Below are 18,780 nucleotides of genomic sequence, written 5' to 3'. Positions count from 1 at the left end.
TCATCTATGGATTCTTGAGGTTCTCTACAATTTCGAACTATGAAAATTAGATCTATTTGACCAAGCTGGAGTTTCCGCAGAATAGCTAACTTTTGAATGGAGCTAAAATCCTTCTTACAGCTTCGCACCACAATAGAAGCAACTTTAACTCTTTAACTCTTGAAGTTTTTATGGCAGCTTTTTGAATGGGCATCGGGGATGAGAATTAGCAGAGTGAAGTCGGAGCTTTATTACATTGGACAGGTTGAGGGGAAAGTGACAAGGTTGGCATGCCTTCTCGATTGTAGAGTTGGCAGCCTACCTACTAGATACTTAGGCTTACCTCTATCTATCAGGCCTCCTACTAAGGAGGATTGGAGAGGAGTCATCCATAAAATACAAAGCAAAATCGAAAGGTGGCAAGCGAAACTCTTGTCAAGAGGGGGAAGACTCATACTAGTGAATGCTGTTCTTACTAACCTACCCATTTACTATCTATCAGTGTTCAAGGCACCAAGATGGGCAATCAACAGTATTGAGGCATTACGAAGGGACTTCTTTTGGAACGGAGGGCACAACTCACCTGGCAAGGGATGTCTAGTTTCGTGGAAAAACGTTTGCAGGAGCAAGAAAGAGGGAGGATTAGGCATTCTGGATATAGCCATGATGAACCAAGCTCTTCTTGTCAAATGGTGGTGGAAATTTCATACCTCGCCCCAGTTGGAGTGGAACAAGTTAATACATAACTTATACTATCTTAGAACAAGACCATTAATGGAGGGCCGGTCTTTTAAACCTCCCTCTTTCTGGTGGAGAGAAATTCTGAGTCAAAAAGAAATCTTCAAATGGGGCGTTGCTTATAAATTAGGCAATGGTTGCAGTATCGACTTCTGGGCAGATCGCTGGTGTGGGGACACCACGTTACAATCGTCATTCCCGGAGGTGTACCACCTATCGAATCGCAAAAAACTAAATATCAGTGAGTGCTTTAGAAGTGACGGATGGAATTGGCGCAAGATCCTGGGTTGCGATACAACTAACGATAATCGATTAAATTCTTGCATTACATCACTGCAGACAGAGATCTCCAATTTTAGAATTGAACAAGGACCAGACAGTGTGCATTGGAGATGGAATTCGGACGGACGCTTTACAGTAAAGTCAACCTATTCCGGGCTGTGCGATGGGGGTACGAGGGACGCCTGTGCTAGTAAGATTTGGAGGATTCGTATACCATTAAAAGTAAAAGTGTTTTGTTGGCTCGTCCTCAAGAAGAGGCACCTTACTGCAGACAACCTACTTAAGAGAGGATGGATTGGTAACACGTCCTGTGCGTTGTGTGGGATGGACGAGGAAACAGTGGACCACCTATTCGCTCGGTGCGTGTTTTCCAGATTTCTTATGGTCATGGCATTGGAGAATGTACAGACAAGGGACTTGGGTGATGACGTGACTATCGTTTGGGATAGATGGATAAGTAGAAGGGACTCACCATCCCTACTTTCGGGACCAACCGGTTTAATAGCTTGTTGATGGATCATCTGGGAAGCTAGGAACGGTACGATCTTCAGATCGGTCAATCCAGACCCATTGCTGGGTATACATAAGATTAAACTGTTGACGGACCAATGGAAGTACTATCTGTCATTAAATTTGCACCACTGTAATCGCTAGGATTCTTTTCTTTTCTTTTTTTTTTTTAACTCTTTCGAGGCCCGTGTTACCTCACCTCTGTAGCTTAGTTCACTTTTTCAATGAATGAAGCAGGTAGCGTGCTACCTATTCCTCAAAAAAAAAAAAACTCTTTAAGGGCCAAGAGCTCATTTTCACTTTTTCATACTAAACTCCTTGTCGTGGAAATACATAATAAGTCTTAAGTCTTGCATTTTATTTTCACAATAATACATTATGAAGATGCTATCTTCTCACTGGAAAAAAAAAAAAAAAAAAAAAAAAAAAAAAAAAAAGATTACAAGAATACTCAAATCATACCTCCGCATAAGCTATCGACTACTCACAAATCAGATTAAAGAGATTTAGACCTCGTTTGGTATTATTACTATCTTTTATTTTTTCAAACAGAAGTTTTATGTAATTATATATAACACTTCTAAAATTAAATAAATAGGAATAATTGCCTATATACCCCTCACTGTTTGAAAATATTCGATTTATCCCTACTTTTTTTCTTTCTTTCTAAAATACCCTCATATGTTCCACCGTTATTGCAAAATACTTCCGCAGTTATCTCCTGTTAAGTTAACTTGGGTTAAACATGAGTTAAATATCTACCACAATTAAAAAAAATTAAAATGTCAATTTTGCCCTTAACTTAAGGGCAAATAAAAAATGTGGTGACGGTAGAGAGGTATATTAGAAAAGATCAAAAGTCAAAATATTTTTTATGCCCCTGACTTTAAGAGCAAATAAGAAAGTCAATGATGGTGGAAGGGTATATTTAAAAGGACAAAATAGTAATTTTACAGAGATAACAGAGTTCATTAACAGATTTTAACTCTACGGGTATATTAGAAATAGGTTGGAACGTAGAATAGATATTTTCAATATTAGCCTTCTAAGATGAATAAATCAAAAAGTCGAAAACTTTTCAAAAAATATATAAGCAATTGCCCCCAAATAAATAAATAATGAAAAGATTACTTTCAGATTGTCAAATAAACATCTGGAGTGGTTGCCAAAATTTCACATAATAATTATTGCTGAAGCCAGAAGCTATTAATGAATGGTTACAGTAACTATTGTACCATCACAATACATTTATTACATGTTCCTTACACATCCACATAAGCTGGGACTTGAGAATCCAATTCCACAAGTTCATTCACTGCAATAATCTTGCTGTACAATGCCCCCATGGTCTTCTCTTTGACTATATTCCTCATTTATGTCCATCTACTCCCCCAGTTGTAGAGCTCTACAGGACAAGAAGGTAAAAAAAAGATGTTAAGATTCCTTATGTTTTAGGTAAAGAAAATATGAAGAGAGAGAGAGAGAGAGAGAGAGAGAGAGAGAGAGGAATGGGTATAGAAATAGTTGGCAGTGTGTCAGTAAAAGATCCCCTACCTCAAAGCTTGGTGTGGAAGAGAAGCACCTTCCCCTCTCAAAAGCAATAATAACTTGGTACAAAACCATATAATATGGCTTTTCACTTTTCTTTTCTTCTTGTTTGATAACAACAGGTATGCATAATAATGTATTACCCACAAACTATATGACCATTGCATGCCTCAGAATCATATTATTATATCATACCAAATATTACTATATAAGGCTTTTGGAAAACAATATTTTTACCAAGAGCAGTTGGTAGTGGTTAACAGCAGCAACAACTCCCTCAGAAAAGTAAAGGAAAAAAAAAACATAAAAGTAAGTGTTTCACTCCTCTAGCAGGTAAAAATTTCAATTTCCCTTCCTATTTACTTCCTTTTGGTTCTCTTGTAAAAGATTAATTGTTGTGTTGGTTGTTTGTAACAATTCTCAATTTTTTGGGGGGGGCACTTTCAAGGTCTCTAGTGATATATAACCCACTGAGGTAATTTTTCAGAGTGCTTCTGTTTACAGCAATTTTCATTTTCCCTGGTTCCTGGTCTGAGAAGCTTTGGAACTTTCCCTCCTAAGAGCATCACCCCCATTCAAACATTATCCATTTCCACAACACCTTACACATCAGTGTTTGTTGCTTTGAAGAGTTTCTTCACATCCCTTTATAGCTACTTAGTCAAAGTGCTTCCCCAAACCATCCCCTCTTCTTCCTTTTCTTTCTTTTTCTTTTTCCTACTACCTGGAAGGTTAAAAATTTTGCTCTTGTCCCATCTTAAACCCCAGTTTGAGTAAGTTGTTTTGTTTTTGGTTTAATGTTTGAGCTTATGGGAAAAGTTTTAATCTTGCTTTTGAGCTGGTTTGTATGATAGAAGCTGCATTTGAAGTCCCCAAAAGGAGTTTGTGGTGTGTGAGAGAGCTATATACTCAATGATGTGGCTCATTGCTTGCTCCTCCCCTTTTATGCTGTGTGTGAAAGTTCCACTTTTTTTGTCCCTGGGGGGCTCTTTGCAGTGAGAATAGAATACATTTGATCCTAATGTTCTGATAAAGTTATCCAGCTGGTGCATTGTAAGATTATATGCCTTCTACTTGGCTCCTCTTTTTTTTTCTTTTTTTTTTTTTTTTTCCTTAATGTTTTCTTTGGGATCCTCTCTCTCTCTCCTCTCCTCTCTCTCTCTCTTGACAAGGAATTACTTTTGCTTTTTTACCTCTTTGTGTAAAGCTGCCAGTTTTAGTTGTTCCTTGTTGAGCCCTGCAAGAAATTTACCAGTCAATCTCTCTCTCTCTCTCTCTATCTCTTATCTCTATCTCTTTAGGTAAAGATGTTGTCTCAGAAGCTTCATATAAGTTGCTTCATAACTTCATCTCAAGCATAGCATACTTCAGTAGCTGTAGATAGGATTTTGCTTGGGTAATTGAGATCATAATTTCTTTCCCTTTTCTTTTTTAACTTACTGATTTTCTGGGTTTTTGGGTGAAAATTTGTAATCTTTGTGTTTTCAGAGGTGTTCAGCAATGCAATCTGATCAGATTGTCGGGGCTTCTTCTGTAAACACTCCGTGTTCTTCGGCACGATTCGGCGACCAATACTTCGGGCAAGCTATGGACTTTAATGGGCCAAGTGGTTTTTCAAAGTATAATAATTCTGCGACGCAACAAAGACTCCAATTTTACAATCCCTCGGCCGGTAAAAGTTTGTTTAAACTGTAAATTCTCTTTTCTGAAAACAATACTGACGAACTGCAAAATTTTCTCTCCTCTCTAGATTTTTCTACGGGTAGCAAGCGCAGTAATGATAAAAATTTCAAAGGAAAGAAACGAAAAGGCGCCGTCGATGGTGTTTCTATATATTCCGAAACGCCGCAGGATAGGATTCAAGTAATATGGCTCGAAATATCTTATTGTTTACCTGTTTTCTTCTTCTTCTTTTTTTCTTGTAATTGAATTTGATGATGGCTCAGCAAATGGAGGTTAAGATGGAGTCTCTGAGCAACGCTGTCGAAAAAGATGAGATAAAATTACACAGTGGAAATCAAGCTAAAGAGAGTACTTTCGACGGCGATGCTTCTAAAGATGATTACATTCATGTTAGGGCAAAGCGCGGCCAAGCGACCAATAGCCACAGCCTCGCGGAAAGAGTGCGCCTTTATTCTACGAAAACCATGATTTGTTCTTATTTTCTCCTTTTGTCCTTCTTAGCGTAATTTCTTTTTTTATCGCAGGTGAGAAGGGAAAAGATTAGCGAAAGAATGAGGCTGCTTCAAGATCTTGTTCCAGGTTGCAGTAAGGTAACCCTAACATATAATTTTGTATCTATCCCCTACTATTTTGTGACATGTTTGAAAGGGGCTACTGTTTAATGTATGTTCTACATGGTATTTATTTGATAGATTACTGGCAAAGCGATGATGCTTGATGAGATTATCAATTATGTGCAGTCGTTGCAACGACAAGTCGAGGTACATTCCCCGATTTTCGAATCTTAGTTGTTTAAAAAAGTAATTTGAGACTAATTGAATGGTTAGGCCAATAATTCAGGTCTTTTGTAATCTGCAGTTCCTATCGATGAAGCTCGCGGCTGTGAATCCAGAGATGAGTTTTAATCTCGAGCAGATTCTGACTAAAGATGTAAGAGATAGAAATGTTCAGAAATTGGAAACTAATTCTCCTTAATAGTATAATTCCTCGCATGTTCTAATTGTAGTTTAACAATTGAAAGAGTTTTCTTTTTTTAAAAAAAAACTTTTGAATAGATTCTTCAATCACGAGATATGCGCCCGGCTCTTCTTGGATCTGGTTTGGGATTAAGCAATGTTCAGAGTAGTTTTCACGGGTCGTCGCCAAATGGAATCGTGCTTCCGGAAATGTTGTTCGGTATCCAAAATCCGGGGAACACTCCTGCGACATCCATTCCCCAGTTCCCCACCATCTCTCAAGTAATATACAGCATCTTGTTGCTGCATTTCCTTTTATTTGCCTTACAATGCTCCGCGAAAAGCGGAAAAGAAGGCGAAAGAATGATGTGATAATCTTTTTCGAACTTCATTCGTCTCAGATACCCGGACTGTGGGACGACGAACTTCAAAACATCATACATATGGGTTTCATACCGAGCGCGGTGACCGGCGGAACAGAGAACAGCAGTACAAATCTGAACTTTGGCTTCGAATCCCATTCTCGCAAACTTTTTACGTCCTAGTTTAAGTAATTTGAGTTTTGTTTAGATGTATCAGGTTCCATGAAGGTGGTGGAATAGCAAAAGCACTTGCAATTTCCCTCTAATTGATATGCTGTATATCTCGGCGGATTCTCCGACAAGTGTTGTACAGTTTCATAGCCCTAACCATTGATCTCTCTTTTTGTTCTCTTTTTCATATCTCATATAAAAGATGCAGTACACTGAGGATCACTGGGTGGGTTAGATTGGATTGGAGTTGATGTTTGAATCTTTGATTGGTGTTGTATTATTTCTTGTATTTGGAGAACTTGGGAAAAAATTATTGGTCTCTAGGGAGTTATCAGTTATGTTTAGCAAAAGGTTGTAATACTTTCTCAATGAATTACATGATAACTTATTGGTGATGCTCAGTATAAGGATTTGAGAGGATAAAAAAACTTCTTGGGACTCTCTGGTTGTACGTAATTGTAATTGCATTGCAAGTGTAACTGCATCCACATCCAAATTCGCCGTTTGATTTCATGTATTTGAATCGAACTGTTGTAGCTGGAACTACACGAGGAGGGTTAAATTCAGCAGTTGGAATTACAACCAAATTGGCCGCAGTTCCAACTGCGACAGTTGGAGAGAGTAATATTAAACAAAGATAAAATTACTTTCCTGATAATCTTTCGGGTAATCTCACTACATATAAAATGATACAATATTTTAAGTACGTTTGCTAATGCAACAAAGTGATATTATTTTTGCAAATCACGAGATGATAAAGTGCACATTGTATGCAGATTATAGTATGATAAAATATTGTACTGTATATTTGTCTCAGCTTATAATTTGCGAAAAGTATCACTTTGTTATAGTTTTGATGCTAAAAAAACAATAAAATTAGAAGGCTGTTAAGTGCTACTTTTTGAACTACAGTGAGGCGAAGTGAAAATGTACTTCTAAGGCATGTTTGTTTTACAAAAATGCAGAGGGTGAAATTATTTTCAGCTGTAAATGTGAGTTTTCATTGTTTGGTTTGCTATGAATTAAATTCGCGCGCAACTCCACTTCTTCAAACTAATTACGAAAAAGAAAGAGATAGAAAAAAAAATAATAAAAAATTAACTATAACTATTTTTTACTCTGATAAAAATTTTCAAATAGACAAGGTTGGATAACTACAGTTCCAAAGTCATTAACTTACCACCAAATAAACAGCGATAAAAAAGTAATTTTTACCTAATTTCTAATTCAATTGAAAGTTATTTTCAACACGAAAATTATTTACGGATAAACAAACAAATCTATACCTATATCTATACCTAGATCTATCTATATCTATATCAATACATATACATTATTTTTCCTAAATTTTCTACATAGTAAAGTTCCCTTCATTGTTGGGTATGGGGTCCACTCTGAACCGACTCAAGTTTTTCAAATATTTTTCTCTTCTCTTGAATCGAATCGGATTTTTCTTTCTTTGCTTAAACCAAACTAATCATCGTTGAGTGTAGGCTCCTCCGAATCGGCCCATCCTCCATATTTTTTTTTTTTTTTTCTTTCTTTGCTTGAACTAAATTGGGTTTTCCTTTTTTTGCTTGAATCGAATCGGATCACATCTCTGCATTGGCTCAACCTATTCCTTTTCTGCTTTCGTCGACTGTCACCTTTCTTTATCGACAAGATGAATCCCACCTTTTATCGTCTGTACTTTCATCATTGTTTCCTCCTCCTTTATCGATATTTTATATCTTTTTTTTAATTATCTACCTGTCGTATCGCACGGATTACTACACTAATAAACCATGAGGGGGCCCATAAAAGAACATGACCCGATTCTAATCATATTCCTAGCTGGGCTGTGGGCAATGGGCCGGGCCAACCCAATTTACAAAGAAAAGATCCGGTTCGAACCCGACCCGCTTTTAACCCAACCCAAAAGGGGAAGCGTTCACCGTTGCTTATAACGAGGCTCGAGCTCGAGCTCGAGCTGCTCCTCTCCCATGGCGTCGTCTTCTTCCTCCTCCGTGTCCTTCTCCTTTCCCCCATTCCCTTCCCACCTCCCCCGCCCCAAACCCTACCACGATCTCCATCTCCTCCCTTTGGCCCCTCTCCTCTCCCCGCTTCGACTCTCCTCTCCGCTCAAAGCCTCCAGAAGCTTCTCCTCCCGATCCTCCCAGGTAGGTACGCCGCCTCCGCCTCCATCTCCATGTACGACGTGTTTGGATTCGACGATGATGGGGGGATTTGAGTAGGACGCGGTGGTGATCGCGCCTGACGCGCGTGCGTGGGTCGGCGATTTCGCGGGAGGAGAGAGGTACGATGATAGGGAGGGCGATGATGACGATGATGATGATGAGGATGAGGACGAGGAGGATGATGATCGGAGCTTGGATCTCCTCGCGAGGTTCCTGCACAACGTTTTCCGAAGGGTCTCTCGCCGAGCGAGGAGGGCCGTTCGATCGGTCCTTCCCCCTTCCATCTCCACCAAGCTGGTATAGATCAATCTCGTACGCTTGTTGGGGAATTTAGGGTTCTTTGTTACTTCAAATTGACGATTCTTAACGATTTCAGGTGCGCTTTTCGGTGAATGGAGTTCTAATACTAGCTTTCCTGTGGATTCTAAAAGCCTTTCTTGAGGTAAATGGAAGTATCATGTTCTAAATAAATCAATTTTCTTATATTTTTGTGTAGTTAATAGTCCCATTTCGCCAAAGCTTGCCCAGAATTGTGTTGAGCATTGGGTTATTCAAGTTTAGAGTCTTATGCAACTCAACTGATACAGGATATTGCGTTCTCTTTGCGAGCACAATAGTGGTATAGGAGTAAGCTAGAGAATAATCTAAGGACTCCATCAATGCAAATTACCTTCTCTCGACGTATAGCCTATGAATTAAAGCAACTTCATGCTTAGAAGGTTCTGGATTAAGGGTTCCATCTTCTCATTTCTACATGAAGTATATTGCAAGAGTGTTTGGGTGCAGTTTGTAGGGTTAAAAGTAAAAGAACAATTTGTCTGTTTCTATTGCAGCCTACTGTTTCATCATTAACTTTGATCCTTAGTTCCTGGTTGAACTGATTCTTCTGTTTAGAGTTTCTTATTCATGTTTAACGGGGGTAGAGCTTTGCGACCTGCATGTCCTTGATTTAGTTTCCGACTTAAATTTCTCTTGTGAACCAGGTAAATGTAGAAAAGACAGGAAGTTTTTTCCCCTTATTGGTCTTACGGATTGTGAAAATCTTAGATTAACAAGACAAATATTATTATTGAAAAATATTAGGATATTCTAAGTCCTCGTAGGGTTGGTTGCGCTCCAACTAGTCAATGACTGCATGTTGGCGACTATACTTTTGTAGTGTGGAGTGAATCAGCCCTAATATCTTTATTGCTTAGCCAGTTTGGGTGACTTTTTTTCTTTTTAACTACACCTACGGGTGTTTAATTTTTTTCTTTCTGAGAATTGTTCTTAGATGTGCCCATCAATCGCCTCTTTAAGCCTATTGGCTGATTCCTTACTCTCATCCGTCTAATTTGATACTCCTCGCCAATGATTCAGGAGATAAGTTAGTGGACTCCAAATCTTTTAGATTCTCCATAGCTTGGCCTGTTGTTGGAAATGGATGAAACCGTGTTGCTCTGAGGATTGATCGTACATCAACTTTCTGTGTCTATAAATGGGTTAAGGCTATTTTATAGGTAAAGCATGGGAGAGAAAACTAGTAAATTACAATCTGATTTTTGGTAATGACTCGTATGAAATCCAACAGAAGCATATTTTAATTATTTCTGCTTGATTAAATTACTCCTTTTTTTTACCTGATTTTTTATCCAGTACTATCTCGCTGTCCTCATAGGCTTATACAGCCAAAGAGTAGCCATTGAAAATGTTTCCCAAGTAAGAGCTGATGATTGATCCTTTATTAGTAGCTCTATCTATCTCTACATAAATAAGCTGGTATATTCCACCTCACATATCTCTTCTGAATTAGCATGCTGAACAATACTATACTTTGCGGTTTATGATAAAGAGGATAATTAATTATCATTTATAAGTTTGTGTTACTTACTTTTTCTAAGTTCATATTTATGGATATTACTAAAAATGAAAGTTCATATTCTTCATTCCTCGTTTTTGTTTCTTCTTTTCTTTTATCAAAACCCTTTACAATCCTAATTTTGTCGCAAACAATTGTAGGTGGTCTGCACGTTTGGAAGCATGGTGTTCTTAAGCATTCTACTTGTTCGTGGAGCATGGTCAGGTGTGTCTTATATAAGGAATAATCAATACAATTATATGCACAGGATCGACAATGACGACCCCAGGTGGAATGGTGTCCGACCTGTAGGTTGATCATTCCCGTCCATGTTCTACCAAATCATTTGGAGCTTAATTATTACAGATGGTAAATCTCATCACTTTAGTCGAGCGTATCTTCTTTACTGGTATTTGATATCCTTTCATGTCCTTACAAGAGAAGCTTTATATTCTCGACAACTAAAATTAGACAGCCTTTGTGTAGTGGTCTGATTTCTCTTCAAATTCACTTAAGCAATTCATATTCATATACCTTATTAAACCAATATAAATAAGACAGATGAATGAGATCAAACAATAAGATCTTTATTTGTAGTGATTTGATGAGTCATGTCATTGCCACGTTCTCGACTTCACCAGCATTTCAGTTGTAACTCGAAGCAAGTTGCCTTAAACAGCAACATCAGTTTTGGGGGCTGAAACATAGGTGGTAAAGTCGAATAGCATTAAATCATATGAGGTCATTAACATTATCCTCTTTCCTTAACGTGCTTGTTGTGCCATTAAGCAAAGTATAGTTGAGTTCATTGTTTTGTAGAAAAATTTAGAATGAGAAATGTGTTATTCTCGTATTTAATAGATGTACCCTGTGTTTAGGAATGTGCTTAACTAAACGGGAACAGCTAGGGGACACTCCATGTGTAGAACCAAAGGATGTTTAGAATTTGCCGGTGCAGGCGTATGTGACAAACATGTTTCTAAAGAGTACGGACTAAACTATGATCTTATAGAGATATACATGTAAATAAGTAACCGCCTGCTTTAGATGTTCGAATAAGTTTTTACAGATATATTCTTTGACCTTATGATTAGATTTTGCTTTTAGGCCATGCAAGGTTTCAATAGTAATGAATTTTCACAATAATGTATTTCACCTGCGAGCTGACCTTTTTAGTATGTATGATTTAGAGACCACATAAGATGCACCTAATGCAGTTGGTAATTCTTCTTTTTCCTCGTCGGTAAATAAGGATAATGAATAAAATAAAATACTAACAAAAAATTTCGAGGTGCCGAATATTTAATTGGCAAAGATTAAGGGATTAGTGTGGTCCAGTTTATCCAAATTAGAGTAGACTAGTATGGACAACTGGGCTAAGGTTTGGTGACAGTTCACAGGAAGAACAACTATAGCATAGCATCTAGCATTATTTGTGTGGGCCTCTCATGTCTATGTATGTTAAACGGGCAATAACGGTAACCAGCTAAAAAAGTATAAGCCATTCCACCAGAAGTGCTTTGTGGGGCAGCGGAGATCTTGTGTCTCATCATCCAAGGATTTGCTGTGGGGGAACAATTTCTCCATTTTCCAAGAGGGCGTGGAGACAAAAGATACTGGTTTTTCTTGTTTTTTTACCTTTAGTTAGGTTTTTTTTAACGGTGGAAATTAATCACCAGATACAAAAAAAAAAAAGGTGAATGCTAATTTACCCTTGTGGAGCAGTACCATATTTAATGATAGGTTCTTATAGTGAAACAAAAAAATTAAAATTACTGTGACTTTTTGGACCACAGGATGACCATATGAAAGCACGGTAAATTTCATAGTTAAGTACTACTTTTTGGATCGGAGTGGCAAAGTGAAAATGTGTTAAACCAAAATAGGATAACTTGAAGGGTTAAGACTACTATACTCTTATGAGTAGATCTCTTTGTACTCTTAAGTTTTGGAATGTTGGATGAAGGGATGTGCGGTTAAGATGGTAGTGGGTTCCGATTATAATGATAATGGTCTCTAGGGTTAAGCAGGTCGTTGGTTGAATAGTATGATCCAATCGATGGAAATAGTCAAAGAATAGATCTAACAACTAAAAACTTATAAGTACAAAAAAGAGCATATTAGGCGGACTTAACTTGAAGTTTATCTATAAGAATTATTTTTCAATGCCATTCACAAGGGAAAATGCTTCGAATCTCTAATAACAAATTCTCTCTTGTAAATTACCAATGTAGTAACTAAGGAGGAATGATTTGAAAATTTAGAAATGTTGCTCGTATAAATCTGTTGATGTGTTGGCAATATTTGTTAGAGTGTTGTTCCCATTATAGGTGCCGATATACTAATAATGTATGAAAATACCGTACTGTAAGATCAGTAGTAATATTTATCGATTAATCGATATAGCATTTTATACTGTATGCATGAATCAAGTCAATAATTTTCGCTTAATGCATATCCGTATTTTCGACATTTGTAATGTAGACACCTTTGTGTACTTATAATTAAGTTATTTAGCATTGACTTCCCAAATCTCAAAATACGTTCATCTTCGAATCTCTCTCTCTCTCTCTCTCTCTCTTGTTAGAAATAAAGAACCTTAAAACTGTCAGCTTTAAGGTTCCTTTTTTATTTTTAAATGCATAAATATCTTATTTAGCATATTTTTAAATTTAAGCTTTATTTGAATGCATAAATATTTTGTTCGGTGTATTTTTTTGAATTATCTTAGAAAAAGTGTATATTTGGTAGATAAGATATGTGATTAAAATGCTTAGAATGGAATGTTATGCTGAGCCATAAAGTCTTTTTTCAGACTAAAATAAATCATATCATAAATAAAATATGTTACTCTATTAAATAATAGATAGTCAGAAAAATTAAACTCCTTGATTATAATTATTTTAGAAAAGTCCCGTATAGAAGTTATTTTATTATGGATTTTATGTGTTAAAATTATATTTATATTTTATTAAATTTTATAATTTATTAAATAAGATAGGTATATAAAGTTTGAATAGGAGTGTAAAATTTTAATTGTATTGTGTCTAATTCATGTTAATTCTAATTCATATTCATATTTGAATACATGTATATATTACTATCTGAGTAATATTTAAATATAAAAAAATATAGAGCCGCAAATAATTTTGTCAAATATTAGACCGTATTCACTATTTTTGAGAGAGAGAGAGAGAGAGAGAGAGAGTTTTTGGGCTACTTAAGTCTACAAATTTTTTAAATATAAAAATGTATATTTAAAATTTTTATTTATAAAAATAGGTCCATAAAAGTGATAAATTATTTACCGCTATCTAAAAGCGGTGAATGATTTATCACCTTATTATATATTTTTTACATCTAAATTTTAAAAGATGTATAATATTAAATATTAAAAATAATTTTAATATTTTTGAAAAAAAATGTTAAAATGATTTATCATATTTAAAAAGTAATAATTTATTTATCGTATGAATCTAATTTTGTAAATAAATTTTTTAGATGAATATTTTTATAACTAAAATATTTTTTTAAGATTATTAATAAAAAAAGAAAATATAGAGACACTGTGTGGAGAAGTGGTCGTAGGACAGGTGGTGGCAGAAGAGTGAGAGCGACACAAGAGGGGACTCCCTCTTTGGAAAAGGGCAAAAAGGGGGCACTGGGTGGGTACCTTCTTTGTTGCAGCGGGGGAAGGGGGGTTGTTTGTTGCTTTGTATAAATTACAAGGTCTTCTTCGAATAATGACGAGGTTATTATGGCATTGGCACTACTTGTTTGAAAGAAATTTTGCGATAAACCCAGTCTACATAGTCACCCAACAAAAAAAATAAAAAAAAAAGAAAAACTTCAAAAACCCCTCCTGTGGTTTCACATTTTTTTATTTTAGTACCCTGTAGTTTAAAGTGTATCAAGTTAGTATCCTGTGGTTTCTCACTTTATCACTTTAGTACCATGTGGTTTAAAGTATATCAAGTTTGTATCATGTGATTTTGCATTTTATCACTTTTGTACCCTGTGGTTTCATACTTTATCACTTTAGTACCCTATGATTTAAAAAACCACATGGTACTAACTTGATACAAAATTAAAATCACATGGTACTAAAGTGATAAAGTGCAAAACCATAGGATACTAACTTGATACACTTTAAACTACAGGGTACTAGAGTGATAAAGTGAGAAACCACAGCCCACAGGGTACTAACTTGATACATTTTAAACCACAGGGTACTAAAGTGAAAGAATTGAAACCACAAGGGGTTTTTTGAAGTTTTCCCAAAAAAAAAATGCACTGTTGTGTTATGGATATATTTCGATGAGAGGGTTAATTTTGGCTCTCAGTTTGAATTGCGCTAAAAATCATCATTTGATTGATTGTTATCAAATTTACGGATGAGCGGTGGAACAGCTTCTGTGTACGAAAAGTGTAGGTACTTTTAATTTTTCTGTGCACGGAACTGTAGAAAATTTACACCTTGTGCAATCGGTGATCAAATGATCATAACCGTCCATTTGTTGCATCTTGAATTTTCTGTTTTGGTTTGAGCATTAATCTTTACATCTTTTGTTTTCTTTTCTTTCATATTATCTTTTCTTACAATGGTTTAATTTTTCTCTTTTTCGATATCTTAACTCTTTGTATGAGTTGTGCTTGCCTATAATAATATGTAGAATTTATGCTACCATACTATCGGTAGTACTAAACATTTGCTGTTGTCGAATTTTCAACTGTTAGATAAAGAGACATACGGTTAAAATAATAGTAGTTCTTAGTTAGAATTATAAGAGTTTTCTAAGATTGAGTAGATGATTAGTTGAATAATATAATTTAACGGATAAAAATAATTAATGAATAGGTCTAACAATAAAAATTACGATAGTATAAAAAATTCGATACTATCGATAGTACAGTACAGTAGCCGAACTAATAATAATAATACTTACTCTCCCGTATTCTTTTTTCTTACACAGCCTAATACAGTACAGGCCCCACCCAAGAAATTCCCTTTTTATATTATACTATACAATATTAGTCACGTATTTATTATCACTATTATAGTTTTAAGCGTCGCAACTTCCCATACGCTTGGTCAGCTACTCTAAAGTATCCACCAAACTTAAGCTGGAGCTAGTCGTTTTTGTTTCTTTTTTTTTTACTATTCCATTTTCTGTTCTAATTAATTTGACTCTCCTATTAATACTTACTTACCTGCAGTCACTCTTCTTCCTCTTCCTCTTCCTCTTCCTCTCTCCAAAAAAAATAAAATAAAATAAAATAAATAAATAAATAAGAGAAAGAGAGAGAGAGAGAGAGAGGGTCTTTCCCATTCATCCGGATTCGAATCCGCACCAAAGCATCCGATTCCGCGGAAGCGGTAACCTCACCGCGCCCCCCCCGCCCCCCTTATATATCCCTATTACTATTATTAACTAGTTAATAGTAAAGCAAAGCAAAGCAAATGTTTAAGCTGCTCCTCTCCATTTCTTGTCCCCACTCCAGTCCACTCCACTCCTCCCCATCCTCTCCTCCTCCATCGTCGTCCTCGTCCTCGTCCTCCTCCTCCTCCTCCATAGTCTAATAATGGCTCCCAAGCTCGTCGTCCTCCTGGTCGTCGTCGTCGTCGTCGCCATGGCCTTTGCGGTGGTGGTGGCGGTGGCGGCGGCTGAGCCGGACGACGAGCGGTGCCTGAGCGAGGTGCACGCGTCGCTGGCGGACCCGGGGGGCTCGCTGCGGAACTGGAGCCGGGCGACGTTCGCGTCCCCCTGCAACGGGTTCACGTCGTACCTGCAGGGCGCGACGTGCAACAACGGGCGCGTGTACAAGCTGTCCCTGGCGGGCCTGTCCCTGTCGGGGTCCCTCTCCCCCTTCCTCTCCAACTGCTCCAACCTGCAGACCCTCGACCTCTCGTCCAACTCCCTCTCGGGGCCCATCCCCGGCGAGCTCTCCCTCCTCCTCAACCTCGCCGTGCTCAACCTCTCCTCCAACCTCCTCTCGGGGCCCATCCCCCCGGAGCTCTCCCTCTGCGCCTACCTCAACGTCATCGACCTCCACTCCAACCTCCTCTCGGGGCCCATCCCGGACCAGCTCGCCCTCCTCGTCCGCCTCTCCGCCTTCGACGTCTCCTCCAACCGCCTCTCCGGCCCCGTCCCCGTCCTCCTCGCCAACCGCTCCCTCGGCTCCCCGCTCCCGCGCTTCAACGCCTCCTCCTTCGCCGGCAACCGGGGCCTCTACGGCTTCCCGCTGCCGCCCGCCCCGCGCGCCGCCCGCGCCCTCTCCGTCTGGGCCATCGTCGCCATCGGCCTCGCCAGCGGCATGCTCAGCCTCGTCCTCAGCTTCACCGCCGTCTGCCTCTGGCTCCGCCTCGCCGACCGCCGAGCCCTCATTAGGGTTCTCATTGCCCTCTACATCTCGATCTCTCTCTCTCTCTAGATCTCTCTCTCCCTCTCAACACGCGCATGGATTATTATTAGGGTTTGAAGCTCCTCCTCTTCCACTTCTTCGTGTAAGCCTCTCTCTCTCTCTCTCTCTCTCTCTCTCTCTCTGATTTTGGGGTTTTTTTTTTTCTTTTTTTGGGGGGGTGGGGGGATTTGGGAAGAGAAAAATTAAGCTTGGGATTATTGATAGATTTTTATCAGTATAAAGAAATGTTATGTATACCACCACACTTTCGACAAAGAAGAACTAATTGAGTTTAATTAATTAGGGGATTTATTTATGTATCTACGTATAAAAATAAGCCCCTTTCTTCTTCTTTTTTTTTTTTTTCACTACTAATTAATTCAAATTTGATGTGTTTGTATACTTTTTTCTATTTTATTGTTGGGTTATGAATTTTGTAAATGAGCGGAAAAATGGAATAATTGCGTAGGAATATTTATGACTGATGAAGGGGATGGGGCAGTGTACATCAATGTTTCTTATTAATGCTTTGGGAGGTGGGAAAGCTACAGTGTGGGCTTTTGTGGATCTAAACATCTAATATCAAAGCTCATAAACAATTAATCAATTAATTAATCACTCGGGTGAGGATTCATGCATGATTAGTTTCAACTAATTAATCGTGTAGTTAGCATTTTAAAAAAGATAAATAAAAAAGGTACAAAGCCCATCTCTTTCTTAGCCATTTCTTTCTCGTCCCTTTTTTTTTTTTTTTGACAAAAAAAAGGGGTTAGGAATGCATGCTATGTATCCTGTGTCTCCTTTATTAATGTTCTTTTGCTATGGTCTATGAAAGAAAACAGGGTTAACAGTTGTTGTTGGATCTAAGATGCTTTGAATTTGAATATTTTATTGCGTTATTATTATTATTGGTGCTCTTAATTCCAGCCAAACTGACTAATTGAAGGCTGTTTTAATCTTATTTATTTAAGGCTTGTCTACTATCCTATTATTAGTCAACGGAGACGGTGGTGATTCAAAAAAAGAAAACGATAACACGATCTCGATCGCGATATGTTGATAGTGCGAGCGAGGTCAGAAATCAACACATCATTTTAAATGACATAACATGACACGATACGATACCGAAAGAAAAGAATAAGTTTAGCAATGAAAAGAATAAGTTTAGCAATAACCACACGATTACGAGCTTAGACTTAGTTTGGTATTGATGTGGATCTAACGCTATTAGATAAAATGGAGTTGAAAAGAAGCATATAAGAATATGCTTCTGCGTTCTCCGATAGGATCGCAGAAAATATATCGTAACCGACTAGTCGTAATATACGAAACGCAATATTTTGTACGGAAATAAATAGGATATTTTTTCATCGTCGTTTCTCACTGCACGTAACGCAATCTCTCCGCAATCTCAAACGAAGCCTTAGTCTAGTAAAAGCTGTTGCTGAAATTCTAAAACAGGCTTTTTTTCTAGCATAATTTCTCTCACAAGAGCTTTTTTCCCTCTGGCTTAGGCAAAAAGTGTTGTTTGAGCAAATTCCCTATAACGGTTTTTCTTATTTGGATTAGGTCTCTTATTAAAATGCTCCAACATCTAATTTCTTAGGCCCTTGTGTATGTATAATGGCAACTTTTAGTATATGGAAATAAAAGCTAAAGCAGTGGTAGGGATGTCAATGGGTATAGATATCCGAAATTTTATTCGAACCCGAATTCAAATGGAGCAGATATATTCAATGCTAAATGTATATGGATTCGGATATGAATATCAAAAATGAAAACCCCACGGATACGGATTCGGATATGAATTTTGACTGTACTCGAATCCGACCCAAACCCGAATTTATTTTGCATTATATAATATATATATATAAAAATTTAATGTTATATTTGAATTTGTATTTTAAAAATTTAGATTTAATATAATATATTTTGAAATATTGAAAAAAGAAATAATTATTTCGAGTTTAAATTTTCGGGTTTGGATTCGGGTATCAGGTTTGAAGTCGGGTTCGGTTCGAAATTTTAAAAATCCGTCCCGAATCCGACCTGTTGACATCTCTAAGCAGCGGTGAAGGGGTGAAATGCTACTAAACAAAACAAAAGTTGAGGGGAAAAAAAAAAGAATATAAAGA

General features: G+C 37.4%; 3 protein-coding genes across 3 annotated transcripts; all 3 read left to right on the top strand.

The window, feature by feature from the left end:
• Window positions 3,186-6,630, top strand: LOC109721802 (transcription factor bHLH74-like). The gene is made up of 10 exons (XM_020249594.1): window positions 3,186-3,366; window positions 4,546-4,729; window positions 4,808-4,920; window positions 5,004-5,180; window positions 5,265-5,330; window positions 5,433-5,501; window positions 5,599-5,670; window positions 5,796-5,978; window positions 6,098-6,185; window positions 6,267-6,630. The coding sequence occupies exons 1-10, from the start codon at window positions 3,223-3,225 to the stop codon at window positions 6,296-6,298; spliced, it is 1,128 nt and encodes a 375-aa protein (XP_020105183.1). The 5' UTR covers window positions 3,186-3,222; the 3' UTR covers window positions 6,299-6,630.
• LOC109721804 lies at window positions 8,162-10,846 on the top strand. Its single transcript, XM_020249597.1, has 4 exons — window positions 8,162-8,388; window positions 8,464-8,703; window positions 8,783-8,848; window positions 10,405-10,846. Exons 1-4 carry the CDS (start codon window positions 8,212-8,214, stop codon window positions 10,558-10,560), a joined length of 639 nt encoding a protein of 212 aa, XP_020105186.1. The 5' UTR covers window positions 8,162-8,211; the 3' UTR covers window positions 10,561-10,846.
• On the top strand, window positions 14,466-16,675 carry LOC109721098 (inactive LRR receptor-like serine/threonine-protein kinase BIR2). The gene has a single exon (XM_020248516.1). It carries the CDS (start codon window positions 15,827-15,829, stop codon window positions 16,673-16,675), a length of 849 nt encoding a protein of 282 aa, XP_020104105.1. The 5' UTR covers window positions 14,466-15,826.

This window comes from Ananas comosus, linkage group 15 (genome assembly GCF_001540865.1).
Source record: "Ananas comosus cultivar F153 linkage group 15, ASM154086v1, whole genome shotgun sequence".
In the NCBI taxonomy this organism is placed as follows: Eukaryota; Viridiplantae; Streptophyta; class Magnoliopsida; order Poales; family Bromeliaceae; genus Ananas; species Ananas comosus.
Note: the sequence above shows the minus strand (reverse complement) of the source record. Positions and strands in the feature narration are given on the sequence as shown.

Coding starts and splice junctions, on each gene's coding strand:
- LOC109721802 (XM_020249594.1), top strand. CDS start 3,223: ATGCCTCAGAATCATATTATTATATCATACCAAATATTACTATATAAG. Junction 3,367..4,545: donor AGGAAAAAAAAAACATAAAA/GTAAGTGTTTCA, acceptor TTGTGTTTTCAG/AGGTGTTCAGCAATGCAATC. Junction 6,186..6,266: donor CGGCGGAACAGAGAACAGCA/GTACAAATCTGA, acceptor AGTTTTGTTTAG/ATGTATCAGGTTCCATGAAG.
- LOC109721804 (XM_020249597.1), top strand. CDS start 8,212: ATGGCGTCGTCTTCTTCCTCCTCCGTGTCCTTCTCCTTTCCCCCATTC. Junction 8,704..8,782: donor CTTCCATCTCCACCAAGCTG/GTATAGATCAAT, acceptor TAACGATTTCAG/GTGCGCTTTTCGGTGAATGG. Junction 8,849..10,404: donor TTCTAAAAGCCTTTCTTGAG/GTAAATGGAAGT, acceptor AAACAATTGTAG/GTGGTCTGCACGTTTGGAAG.
- LOC109721098 (XM_020248516.1), top strand. CDS start 15,827: ATGGCTCCCAAGCTCGTCGTCCTCCTGGTCGTCGTCGTCGTCGTCGCC.